At 46.5% G+C, this 11,922-nt stretch overlaps 6 protein-coding genes across 6 annotated transcripts; 3 read left to right on the top strand and 3 right to left on the bottom strand.

Moving 5' to 3' along the window:
• Nucleotides 1-1,515: 1,515 nt before the first annotated feature.
• On the bottom strand, nt 1,516-3,263 carry LACBIDRAFT_334106 (uncharacterized protein; the record flags this gene model as incomplete). Its single annotated transcript, XM_001888808.1, has 6 exons — nt 1,516-1,563; nt 1,637-2,009; nt 2,337-2,530; nt 2,592-2,735; nt 2,760-2,794; nt 3,206-3,263. 6 exons carry the CDS (start codon nt 3,261-3,263, stop codon nt 1,516-1,518), a joined length of 852 nt encoding a protein of 283 aa, XP_001888843.1.
• Nucleotides 3,264-3,646: 383 nt separating this feature from the next.
• Nucleotides 3,647-4,021, top strand: LACBIDRAFT_334105 (uncharacterized protein; the record flags this gene model as incomplete). Its single annotated transcript, XM_001888853.1, has 1 exon — nt 3,647-4,021. One exon carries the CDS (start codon nt 3,647-3,649, stop codon nt 4,019-4,021), a length of 375 nt encoding a protein of 124 aa, XP_001888888.1.
• A 2,300-nt stretch (nt 4,022-6,321) lies between these two features.
• Nucleotides 6,322-8,438, bottom strand: LACBIDRAFT_334104 (uncharacterized protein; the record flags this gene model as incomplete). Its single annotated transcript, XM_001888807.1, has 10 exons — nt 6,322-6,333; nt 6,413-6,478; nt 6,552-6,614; nt 6,801-6,927; nt 7,026-7,113; nt 7,226-7,473; nt 7,528-7,564; nt 7,784-8,068; nt 8,233-8,258; nt 8,293-8,438. 10 exons carry the CDS (start codon nt 8,436-8,438, stop codon nt 6,322-6,324), a joined length of 1,098 nt encoding a protein of 365 aa, XP_001888842.1.
• A 252-nt stretch (nt 8,439-8,690) lies between these two features.
• LACBIDRAFT_313341 (uncharacterized protein) lies at nt 8,691-9,112 on the bottom strand (the record flags this gene model as incomplete). The annotated part of the gene is made up of 2 exons (XM_001888806.1): nt 8,691-8,786; nt 8,837-9,112. The coding sequence occupies 2 exons, from the start codon at nt 9,110-9,112 to the stop codon at nt 8,691-8,693; spliced, it is 372 nt and encodes a 123-aa protein (XP_001888841.1).
• Nucleotides 9,113-9,551: 439 nt separating this feature from the next.
• On the top strand, nt 9,552-10,442 carry LACBIDRAFT_334103 (uncharacterized protein; the record flags this gene model as incomplete). The annotated part of the gene is made up of 4 exons (XM_001888852.1): nt 9,552-9,569; nt 9,621-9,786; nt 9,932-10,046; nt 10,373-10,442. 4 exons carry the CDS (start codon nt 9,552-9,554, stop codon nt 10,440-10,442), a joined length of 369 nt encoding a protein of 122 aa, XP_001888887.1.
• A 138-nt stretch (nt 10,443-10,580) lies between these two features.
• LACBIDRAFT_334102 (uncharacterized protein) lies at nt 10,581-11,633 on the top strand (the record flags this gene model as incomplete). Its single annotated transcript, XM_001888851.1, has 6 exons — nt 10,581-10,708; nt 10,775-10,882; nt 10,934-11,209; nt 11,231-11,251; nt 11,295-11,472; nt 11,553-11,633. 6 exons carry the CDS (start codon nt 10,581-10,583, stop codon nt 11,631-11,633), a joined length of 792 nt encoding a protein of 263 aa, XP_001888886.1.
• Between the last annotated feature and the right edge of the window lie 289 nt (nt 11,634-11,922).

Below are 11,922 nucleotides of genomic sequence, written 5' to 3'. Positions count from 1 at the left end.
ATTTTAGCCTCACTTCAGTCAAAGCTATTGGTAAATATATGTAAACAAACTTCGAAATGAGGGTTTTCTGCCTTCCTCTGCCTAAATAAAAATAGATTATGGTTCCTGATACCATGGTATGGTATGAGGGTGCATGGTATGGTATGGTATGGGAGTGTGATACCATGGTATGGTATGGTATGAGGGTGCTATACCATGGTATGGTATGGTATGGGAGTGTGATACCATGGTATGGTATGGTATGGGAGTGCAATACCATGGTATGGTATGGGATGGAATTGCAACACCATGGTATGGTATGGGATGGGATGGGATTGCAAAACCATGGTATGGTATGTTATGGGAGTGCAATACTATGGTATGGTATGGTATGAGAGTGCAACATGGGATTACAACACCATGGTATAATATTTTGATAATGGAGACTCTGACAAGACTTTGGATTGGACAGATTCACCTAGCTTCAATAAATTGGACCAACTATTATGACAAAGAAGACTTTGGCCAAACACTCAGGACAACAATACTTGATTCCAACATATGTAGTGTTTAAGAAAATTGAGATTATATGATGGTGTTGTTGGCCATACTATATGTGTATGCTATGTAAGTAGGCAGGACTGTCTGATTGGCCCTACTGGGCAAAATATATTTAACCTATTATTGAAAGCATTCATATTAATGGCTTTTCAGGAATGAAAAAACCCTCAATTGAACTGATTTTTAAAGGTTGGAGTTCACTATCTGGCCTCCACTTGGAATTGGAAATCTTAGCAAAAACCTGAAAGCCTTTTCACTTTTCTTTTCTTCTCTATGACCACTTCATCACAATAGATGTGGTTTTGTTTGATTTGGATGAATATTGTTTTAATAGAAAGGATTGGGAAAGATATGTATCATTAAATGGCTTTGGATGCATGGGAAATTTGGGATAAAGCCTATTTAAACTCATTTTCAATAGATGGTTTGGACTATCTGGCCTCAATTTGTAGCCTAATATCTCAGGAAAAACCTGGAGAACCACCCCACAAAAAATGGCACCCAATGGACGAGTATTGCAGCCTGCAGAAATAATTTTTATATTTTGGAAAAGGACCCCAGACACCCTATGTCAGCTTTGGTATGATGGTATGAAGACATCATACCATCTGGTATGGTATGGTGACATGGTATTGGTATGGTATGGTAACATGGTATTGGTATGAGTGGGGTATGGTATGGGTTTTCCATTCCATGGTACCATGGTATTGGTATGGAGCTCATATACCACCCTGGAATGGGTACCCTCAAGGTACCCTAAATCAAGGAATTGATGTACCTCATAGGTACCCAAAAATGGGTGACTGAAGTGAGAGATGGATTAACTGGTGCACATGGAAAGAACCCTAGCTCAAGGAGTTGAAGTGCTGGGGAAGTGCAATTGCAGAGGGAAAGAATCTCAATACCTGCCAAAATTATTAGTGACTTCTTGAGATATACTAGAACACATACGCTCAAAGAAAATGCATGCAACATTCAACTGTCTGCCTGACCCACAATCAGAGCAGTGACTTCGAGAATGAACTTGCACCATATCTTGCAAAGAGTCCGTTTCATGGAGAAGTTTGACATATGGCTCCATTAGACTGGGAAGAACCTCGGTTTCCCAATGCTGAAATTGTTTCTGCTTTTTGCCTGGTAAGTGGACAGTATCACCTTCATTTTCAAAGGTAAGAGTTGTTGCCAGTGGCTGAAAAGGGTCTGCTTTCTTGGAAACCCCAGGCTTAAAGGGCTGGACAAAATGTCCAGCTGGTGTGTACAGATTTCCTTTAACAGCTTTATGGGCCTTCAAGGATTTGGGTGCAGTGTTTACAGGAAAAAGGCCAGCATTTTCTGGTGGCAAAGACTTAGCTGGTTTTTTCTTGTACATTGACATGATGACTTGGCTGAGTGAAGGACACACAAAGAAGGGGGAAGAAAGCAGAATGTCGATCACAGACAAGGCACTCTTATCTGACCCCAAAACTTTCCTAAAACGGATGCAAGTTCACATGTATATTAAAAAAAGAAAGGTACCAAAATAAACGTGCAAGATATAAACACCGACAAGACAAAAGAATCCAAGATGACAAAGTTGGCAATTATGAAGTAGCAATGCGATGTGGGGTGGAGGGGGCACGACTGAAGTAATTGAAGAATGTTTGGCAATACAGTCCGACAGCCATTTCCTCCATACACTCAAAGTCCGTGCGTGTCGTTGCCAACTTCCCAGACCCATCAAATATTGACATTGATGCAAGTGCACGCGCATCAGGACCAGGCCAACCTATGAGAGTGCCCATAAAGCTTCTACCGACCTTGCCTGATCCCTCCAGTTCTCCGCGACGAGTCCCACATTGGTCTCTGGCAATCTCCCAACAATATATCCATCATCGTCCTCGGGGAAAGTCCTCCAAACCAACTCATCTTGAACTGCCACCAATTCCTGCGAGGCCCAATTTGCCGGTAAAACTTGCTGGTTGACCATACGAAGCTCCAAACGAAAGTTTTGCTCAAAAAGGTTCCACAGAATTTCCACTGAAATCACTGGCATCAGATTGTCAGTACTTTACCCTCCCCCATGAGTTCTGGTGGACTCCAGCAGACTCCCATAGAATGTCGGAATTCCATCCGGAGTCTGCCGGAATGGTAGGAATCTCAAATTCCAGTGGATTCTGCCGGATTCTGAATGGAATTCCAATGGATTCTGCTGGACTCTGAATAGGTCTTCAGTACTTTACCCTTCCCCACATGCTCTGATCAGAGCTGATCAGTGCTGAGCAAGACTGATTAGCACTGATCAGAACCGAGCTAGAGGTCAGGTGACTTGAGCTGTATTTATTGAAGTCAGAAATTCAAACCTCCTGAAAAGGGAAAAGGGAAAAGGGAAAAGGGAAAAGGAAGGGGGGGGGGGGGGGCACAAAAAATAGGGGATTGACAAGGGAAGGGGGATGGAAAAGGGAAGGGGGATGGAAAAGGGAAGGGGGATGGAAAAGGGAAGGGAAAGGGAAAAGGGAGGGGAGGGACAAGGAAGGGGGAGGGAATAGGAAGGGGGAGAGAAAAGGGAGGGGAAAGGGAAAAGGGAGGGGGCTCGTCATCGTCATGGGCACTCGTCGACGTCATCGGTTGACATGGTTGTCGTCGTCCTCGTCGTCCGTTGACATGTGGCTGTCTCGTCATCACTGACATGTCGTCCGTTGACGTAACGTGTTGTCGTTGTCGTTGTCGTCCTTGTCGTCGTCCATCGTCGTGCGTTGACGTGTGGCCGTCCTCGTCGTCACAAGGTCTTAGCAGTGCCCCCCCTATTCCTGCAGGAATCCGGTCATTCCGGTGGAATGGAATTTAGCAGAAGGCCCTGCTAAATTGTTTATTCCGGTGTTTTCCATTCCAGTGGAATTCCGGTGGATTCCGGAATGTACACCGGAATGTTCCCCAGAATGGTCTTCCCCGGAATGGGCAGGAATGGTGTTCCCCGGAGTGGGCAGGAATGGGATTCCAGTCCAATCTGTTTATTTTATTTATTTATTACTGTATTATAGTTTATTTATTTTCAATGGATCACAAACAATGTTTGTTTGGTGAACATGCTCACCAAACATGGCCACTCTCTTCTTCCACCACCACCACCATGCTCGTCACCGCCGCCAACGCCACGCCATCACCGTCACCCATAGCCACCACCGCCAACATCGCTCCTCGATCACCCATGGCCACCACGACCACCAACATCAACCACGACACCCTTCAACAACAACGCGGCGACGCCACGTCACGAAACAACGAGCGCCGTAACCCACGAAAACACCCAACGCCCACGAAAACAACGCCCCCGGACACAAAACGACACCCGACGGGCACAAAACGACGCCCACCGCCCATGTACACCGCCAGCACGCACGAAAACCATACCCTGCCCACGAAAACATCCCACCACCCACCGAAAAACACGAGCACCCACCGAAAAACACGCGCCGCCCACCGAAAAACACGCGCCGCCCACTGAAAAACACGCGCCGCCCAACGAAAAACACGCACCGCCCACACGACATACGACGGCACCACACCGCCTACCAAAACCACCACGTCCACACCAACGCCACCCACGACGACGCCCCCAACGGCAACCAGCGCCCACGACGACGGCGACGACAACGTCACGAATAACGCAACAACGCGGACACACGACGCGACGAGGAGGCGACAACGAAATGCGACACAACGATGGGATGCCAACGCGGGACGACGATGGCTGAGGTCCCAGCCACACTCCCTCTCCCCTCCACCATTCCCTCCCTCCCTGCCTCCTTCCCCCTTTCCTTGTCCCTCCCCCTTGCTCCACCATTCCTTCCCCCCTTTCCTCCCTCCCCCTTCCTTGTCCCTCCCCCTTCCTTCCTTCCCTCTTTCTTGTCCTTCCCCCCTTCCTCCCTCCCCTCCCTTGTTCTTCCCCCTTCCTTGTCCCTCCCAATAATAGAAATACACCCCCACCTTGTCCCTCCCCTACCCCCTCCCTTTAAGATAAACTGTGTAATGTGTGTAGTAATACATTTCAAATACATCCCCACCTTGTCCCTCCTCTACCCCCTCCCTTTAAGATAAACTGTGTAGTTTGTGTAGTAATACATTTCAAATAAATTACAACTCAATCTATGACTTCTACATGTGAATTTTATAAGGAAATATGAGTGCCAAGTCATCAGAATAAGCTTGGAGTTGAAAAAAACTTACTCTGCTTGATTCCAGTCCTATTCCAGTGGAATTCCAGTGGAATGCTGTGGATTCCACTGGAATTCCTCTGGATTCCTCTGGAATTCCTCTGGAATTCCACTGGAATGACTCTATTCCTGCAGGATTCCCCTGGAATTCCACTGGAATGATCCCATTCCTGCAGGATTCCTGCAGGAATAGGTGGGGCACTGTAAAGTACTGGTCGTCACTGACGTGTCATCTGTTGTCATCGTGCATTGACGTGACGTGTCGTTGTTGTCGTCCATTGTTGTCGTCCATTGACGTGTCATTGTTGTCATCCATTGTTGTCGTCTGTTGACGTGTCATTGTCGTCGTCCGTTGTCGTCATCTGTTCTTGTCGTCTGTTGTTGTCGTCTGTTGATGTGTCGTCGTCCTCGTCATCCGTTGACTTGTCGCCGTCCTTGTTGTCGCTGACGCGTCGTTGTCTGTCGTCGTCGTCGTGTCGTCGTCCATTGTCGTTGTCATTGTCGTTGTCTGTTGGCGTGGGCGTGATTGGAGGTGACTGCGCTGGTCACGGTGACGGTGGTTGTGGTTGTGGTTGTGGTTGTGGTTGACAGCAAAACGGAGATGCTGATGTTGACGCCGGCAAACGCCATGACTCGTTTAGGAAGGTGGGCGTGAGGATGGGTTATATAGAATTAATGTTGCAGGCCTTTAACAGCCATATGGTGTAGCGGAAATATTGCTGCTCAGAGATTCATGTGATATTTCCCGAGGCTAGAGTTCAATCCTCATGCATCCACTTATTTTTTTTATATATTATAATAACAACAACAAATATTGGAATTCATTGGAATCTCTCGGAATCTGTTGGAATTTGACTGGAATATATTAAATGTACTTTCCATTGGAATTCCATGGAATCTGGTTGGAATTCCAATGGATTCCAATGGAAACTGTTCTGGGAGGCTCCTGGATTCCAACCATTTCCACTGGATTCCATCGGATTCCATTGGAATTTCCATGGAATTGGAAACCAGAATGGCTGAGGCTCCAGCCAACTGGTTTCCATCGGAATTCCATGGAATTCCGACATTCCACTTGGAATCCGCCGGAACTCATGGGGGATGGTAAAGACCTCGCTTTCACCACTTTGGAAGGGCCAGGCCATATTCCTTAAAAAATGGTTTCAGCTTTCAAAAGGGACAAAAGGGGCCACAAGTGGTTCGAAAAGGGACAGTGAAAGAGCTACAGCGTTTCAGAAGGGGACTTAGTGGAAGCTGGCAAAAGACTTGTATATAGAGAATAAAATTCTAAAACAGTGGTACTACTAGAACTGGTTAACCCTCCAATATATCCTCATCGTCGCTAACTCAAAATCTGACTCACTGGAAGGGGCTGTGGCCTGGGGAAACATCGCTGAAATAGTCTGCCGCTTCTGCTTTGATGACCAAGCCGCCGCTGATACAATTTTTTCTCCCATTGCTTGTTGTTGAGCTTGAGGATGACGTTGACTAGGCATGATGTTGTCTTGACCTTTTGCTCTTTGCCTCATGGCGGTGCACGGTGTCCCCCCAGTTGTCAAGTTCGAGAAATCGTCGAGAGGTTGAGGTGGTTTTACGAGTTCTCCTGTAATGTAAAGCCCAATTGCACGTTTCACATAAGAAATCGTCACAGCCATTCAACGGGAATTGAAAGAAAGACTCACGGCTTGTATGGTAAGGACCAGAGCACCAATAGGTTTGTTGTCCTCAGAGTGAAGAGCTGTCGCGATCTGCGAGATACTGGAGTATACCCTGTGACCACTGATTAGATCAAGACGTGATGCTCAAAACATTACGGCACACCTTGGTAACAGGACCAGAGCTACTCCCCTCTTCCTTGTCCTCGTAGACAAGATAGTAAAATGGCTGTTGTCAATCAGAACCAGATATGGTCCATGTGCTCCACAGTGCCCTCTGCTCTCTCGTGTTGTCAGGTAACTGAAGGAAGATGAACTTGGTGAGATACTCGACGGCTCGCACCATGAATACACACGTTCATCAATCTAGAAACATGATATCAGTTAGACACTAGAATGATTAGACGAAACGTACCAGCTTGCTGACGATGTGGTTCAGGGAAGCCTCCTCTCGAAGAGGAAACGACGGAAATGCTTGCGCCCACAGGTCATCGATGGTTGGCTTGGTAAGTAGGTGCATCCCAAAGGCGTCTGTGAGAAACCTAGATACTCATGGAGGCGAGGACTGAAAATTGCGTCGAAGGTGTGTTGCAAGCGTTCCGGAAGGTCGCTAAGGTGATCGTCTTCCTTCTTTTCGAACTGATGGCGGGAAGATGAAGGAGGGACAAAGCTGCTGGGAAATGAAGTGGTGGGAACAAGGTGGGAACGATCTTTGCTAAGGACTTGGACTGTGTGAAAGTTTGTAGTTTGCGAAAGTCACACAGATAAGCTCTCGCCTGCATATCGCAGCGACGCCTTCGACTTTTCTGCGAGTCCACCGTGGACGCTCCGACAACTCACCAGCATCATCACCCACAACTCCCACTTGGTCCGCTTCTGATCCCTCTCCACCAGAACTTGGAGGAACGTCACCGCGTAGGCCTGAAGTCAACATTGCAGAGCCCGCTGAAACAGAATGGCAATGAGAAGGTTGAGATTCTGTTAGTAGACAATATTCATCGTCGTGGGAGGTTGACTTTGCATTCCAGTCATTGCGGAGGCCGTCGTTCGCCTTCTTTGGCTTCTTTTGAGTCGTTTCTGAAGTGGATCTGCAGGTAAGTAAGTCAGTAATGGTCGACAATCATTTTTAACATTTGACTTACGCTCCAGGACCTTGAGCAGCCTTCTGCTTGTTACCGTCTGTGGAGGCACTGCCGATGTGCGTGCGGCCTCGATTTTCTTGTGCAATTCACCCCTCGATTTCTTCGGCTTGGGCCCAGTGCGCTATCATCATCTGACTTGTGGAGAACCTCACCCTCACTTCCATCCTCTGGGTGTTTGTCTTCAGGAACATATATATGTCATCGTCTGTGGGCGGGCTGTGTGTGGTTTTCTGTGTGGACGCTGCAGGCGACATACCTTCCGGCACTGCTTGAGTCAGTCTCTGAGACTGGGACTGGGCAGCCTTCTTTTGCGTATTGAAGGGTGGATGGTTGGCTTCAAGGAGCCTGAGCTTGTCCTCTTTATCCATGGCATCTTCAAGGTGAGCAGCATTCTTGATCGTGTTTTCCTTCTTCTGAGCCTTGTTGATGTTCTCCAGAACTTTTTGGTCTTTCTTGGCAGCCACCTGCTCACTGGTGCGACAGGGCTTCTTGTCCTTTTCAATTACTCTGGGATGAGGGTCACGGTTCGCTCGGAGGGTAACTTGGGGAGTGCGAGGAAGAAATAGCGAGCTTTGTGTTGAGTAAACATGAAATCATGTTCTCTGCCTCACTCCTTCACCATTTCGCACCATTATCCTTTTGCCCAACTTGCACAAGCAGGTGTTTTGTACCTATTTTTGTCTACTCTATGATAATATAACCCACCGACGTCGGAGTGCCAGATGTTTGCCCTGAGGTCCAAATTGAGATGATGATCAGACGTACAGTGGAAATCGTATTTGACAACTCTGACAATCAGTTCCCGATGGGGCACAGAAAGTGTATCTTGTGCCAGTAGAGGAGGACCTGGCCAATGCGGATGCTAATGACCGCGTAATGAGGCCGGGGTGGATAGATGCTGGTGTGGGCATGGTTATGCTCATTCGTGTTGAGGTGGTGGGTGAGAGTGGGGATTGGACGTGCGTTGGGGGCTGTTAAATGAATGCGTCGGGAGAAGGTGGTATGGGATTGGTAAGGATGGTGATGGGGCGTTTTCAGAAGTCCTTTGAGGGGTAGAGGTAAGGGTGGAGGTAGAGGTGCTGGCAGCAAGACGAGGCAAGGAGGAAGATGATGAAGGGTTGTTGGGCAGCCCCACTGCCGCCGCCGACTTCCTTCTCGTCTTTCTAGCAGCTGGGATCAGGGATTGGTGGTGCTGAGGTAGACACCGGCTCCTCCCTCGCTTTTGCTTTTCCTTTATCAATGCTCTTCCCTTTACTCTGCTAAAACATAATAAATAAGCTGTGAAAACGAGAGAGAAAATAAAACAAACCTCAAGACACATATCCAACTCGTCTTTGCGCATTTTCTTCTTCCTAGTCGACACCATCATTGGCTGCTCTACTTTGAGCTGGGGCTCCTCGTCGCCGCCTAATGACTTCCTCTTACTTGCGTGTGTCATTCTTGTCATTGTCGGCATCGGTGGCAGCGGCGTGGGCGTCGTTGGCTGTGGGAGCAATTTCCTCCGTTTCTCAGCATGGACAGTGCGCGGCGTCGACGTGAAAGCAAGGGTGGGCGAAGGATGCGCACATTTGCTGTGTCCTTGCATATGGTGGGTTGGTGATGTGGGTGACCTGTTTATTCGTGGGGAGTGAGGGATACATTCTGTAATGGACAATCCAACTTACCTACCATACCACCTGGCACTCAAACACGACAACGTGAAGTGTAGAGTAAGCAAACAGGCACATCAAAACGGCACCAGAGTAAGAAGTAGAGCACAGTGGAGTCTCTGGTGAGGCGTGTTGCTCACCATGATCCACTGCTGTCGGGTATCCAGCCTCACAAATTAATGCGTAGCACGGATACGTTCCATATGCCCAGCCTCACTATACGTGGAGCTTATGACAATGGCAAAGAGTCATCATCATGGTAACAGTCACAGTGGTAGAATGGAAAAGGCTGCGGAGTTTTGTTCCAACTTTGATCACATGATTGTTCTGGTACGGATTATATAATTGATATCTTTCCTACGACATCCAACCATCATGAACGTCGTGCAGCTGGTATGAACTATTTTTTGGCCCTATGCTTACATCTCACTCATACCATTATAGGCCCCAGTCTTTGAAAAGTTACTCAGTCTAAAATTTTCTGGTACAGGAGATCCAGAACATGGAGATAATGTAGGGCTTGATCAAGATAGTGGTGCTAATCAAGATATAGATGAAGGAATGGAGAGTGATGAGGGGGAAGGAATGGAGATTGATGAGGAAGAGGAAGGTGAAATCACATCTCACAATGAAACCAAGGTTTGGTTGTCACCTTGGCTCATGTATTCATGCTCACGCTTGTGTATCAGCTCATTGGATCCAAAAAGGTGATCAAATATCATTATCATTTTTCTCTTGACTTCTTCACCTGCAAGGATTTAGACCTGAGCCAAAAATGAGCGTCGTCGGAATAAAGCTGCTGCAAAGCAACAGGAGCATTTACAGCAGCAGAACCATGAGTGGTCTATTAGAGCTGATGAGCAAAAAATTGTATGTATTGTAGTTTTTTACTGTTTTTCATAAATGTCAACTACTTTCTGATGATCGCTTTGCTTCTTGGTGAACCTGTTGAACGTGTGCACATTCACGACCTATCCTGCGACTCCAAATATCTCGCCAAACTCCAGCTTCTTGAGGTTAAGCAAAACAGTCCATTGTCCCACCATGACACAGAGTTCAAGTCTCTCAATACCAAGTGGATCCATCAGCCTGGTGTTCACCTTGGCATCCGTCAAGCAATGTGACAGATTGTATTTATTCTGAGAATAACATATGTAACATATTATTTAATATTCCATTTACTATATATTCAACAGAGCTTGGGGAGAGATGCCGTCACAGCTGCGACATGATACACAAGCTAATCTACAAACACTCATGGATTGAACCACTTGTGTCCATGTCATCAAGAATAATGGAGTAAGTTAAATTACACTTCATGAATACAAAGAATGAAAACGTTGGTAGGCACAAAACCGTCCACAAGGCTACATTGATTGCAGGAAAGAGGTACATGGTCAAGACATGTCTGTATCGACAACCAAGAAACTCTATGGGAAAATGTATGGGGTTGGATGGCACCAAAGTATGGAACTTGGGAAGACATTGTCTTATTATGCTCCCAACTCTTGCAGTGAAGAAACTATCACTAAGTAAGTTTTCTATGTTTGCAATTTCTCTCCCTCACAGATCACTTTGTTTTTTTTTTTTGAAAAAAGGTATGAAGAACTTCTGGAAAAACTTCCTGCTGTTGCTGACATGTTCAAAACACAGTTTTGCTACTTATTTCCTGCTGGAGCCAAGTCACTGATTGAGACCTCACGAGAGTGCGTTGATCCTTCCTCATTTAATATAGGCTGTTAAATTCAATTCTTTAGGGGCAGAATTCCATCGTTCGATGATTTTCTGGATGGAAATTCGAAGGCCCAACCCTTCTCAAACTGTTTAACACTAACCAATGATGATTTTTCCAATTTTCAATACAGAGACAAAGACCACATTGCAGTTGCATTTGGGCTTTGGTGGACCTCTGCGCGAGATTTCACTTCAGAGGGGAAGCCAGTCTATTCTTTTCAAAGTGATAAAGATCACGATGAAATTGATGGTGGTGGGTTCTTGTGGGGCGAGTATGGAATTGGTGTTGACTTTCAACAGTATGTCAAAATAAACTCCAGTCTGTTAAAATTAATTCTAATGTGAGTAATACAGTGCTCAGGGACTGGTAGAAATTTTTTGGAGAGGAAAGCATGATTTCCACTCCACAATGCTGAGTGACAGTCCTGAAGGTGCTACTCGATGGGGCACCTCAGTCCAACTAACCCAGCGTGGAGTTAATGCTGTCTCCAAGTTTTGGCAACTGGATAATTTTGAAAGAGCATTCACACCACAAGAATGCATTCAGATGGCTTATAAGAAGGTAAGTAGCACTGCAACACAACAGCTTCATTTTGATTTGACAAGTGTCTGTTACTTAAGGTAGACAAGAGTAAACCACAGAACAGAAAGAAGACAACTGGACGACAGAAGGCAAAGGCCAAAGCAGCTGTGATGAAACAAATGATGGCTTCCATCTCATGAGAGTCCAGTACAGGCCCATCTCAAGGGCCTAGTGGGTTGAAAAAATGATTTATAGTAGAGAAAATTACAAGTCGTAAAATACTCACCCCCAATTTGAAGTGGCTGTAAGATATTTCGAAAAAGAAGGACTCTCAGTTCCATCATTTTATCAGAAGCATTCCGTGCATATGTGAACACCATCGGCTTCGCCTCTTTTGAGCCTGGGAAACTCTCAGTGAGAAGGGCAGTGGCATTGCCATCGTTCAAGGTAACCTCTCCATCTTTGTTTTCCAGCAACTGAACATTGTGA

This window comes from Laccaria bicolor, genomic scaffold (genome assembly GCF_000143565.1).
Source record: "Laccaria bicolor S238N-H82 LACBIscaffold_59 genomic scaffold, whole genome shotgun sequence".
Lineage (NCBI taxonomy): Eukaryota > Fungi > Basidiomycota > Agaricomycetes > Agaricales > Hydnangiaceae > Laccaria > Laccaria bicolor.
The sequence above is the reverse complement of the archived record's forward strand: the minus strand, read 5'-3'. Positions and strand labels throughout refer to the sequence as shown.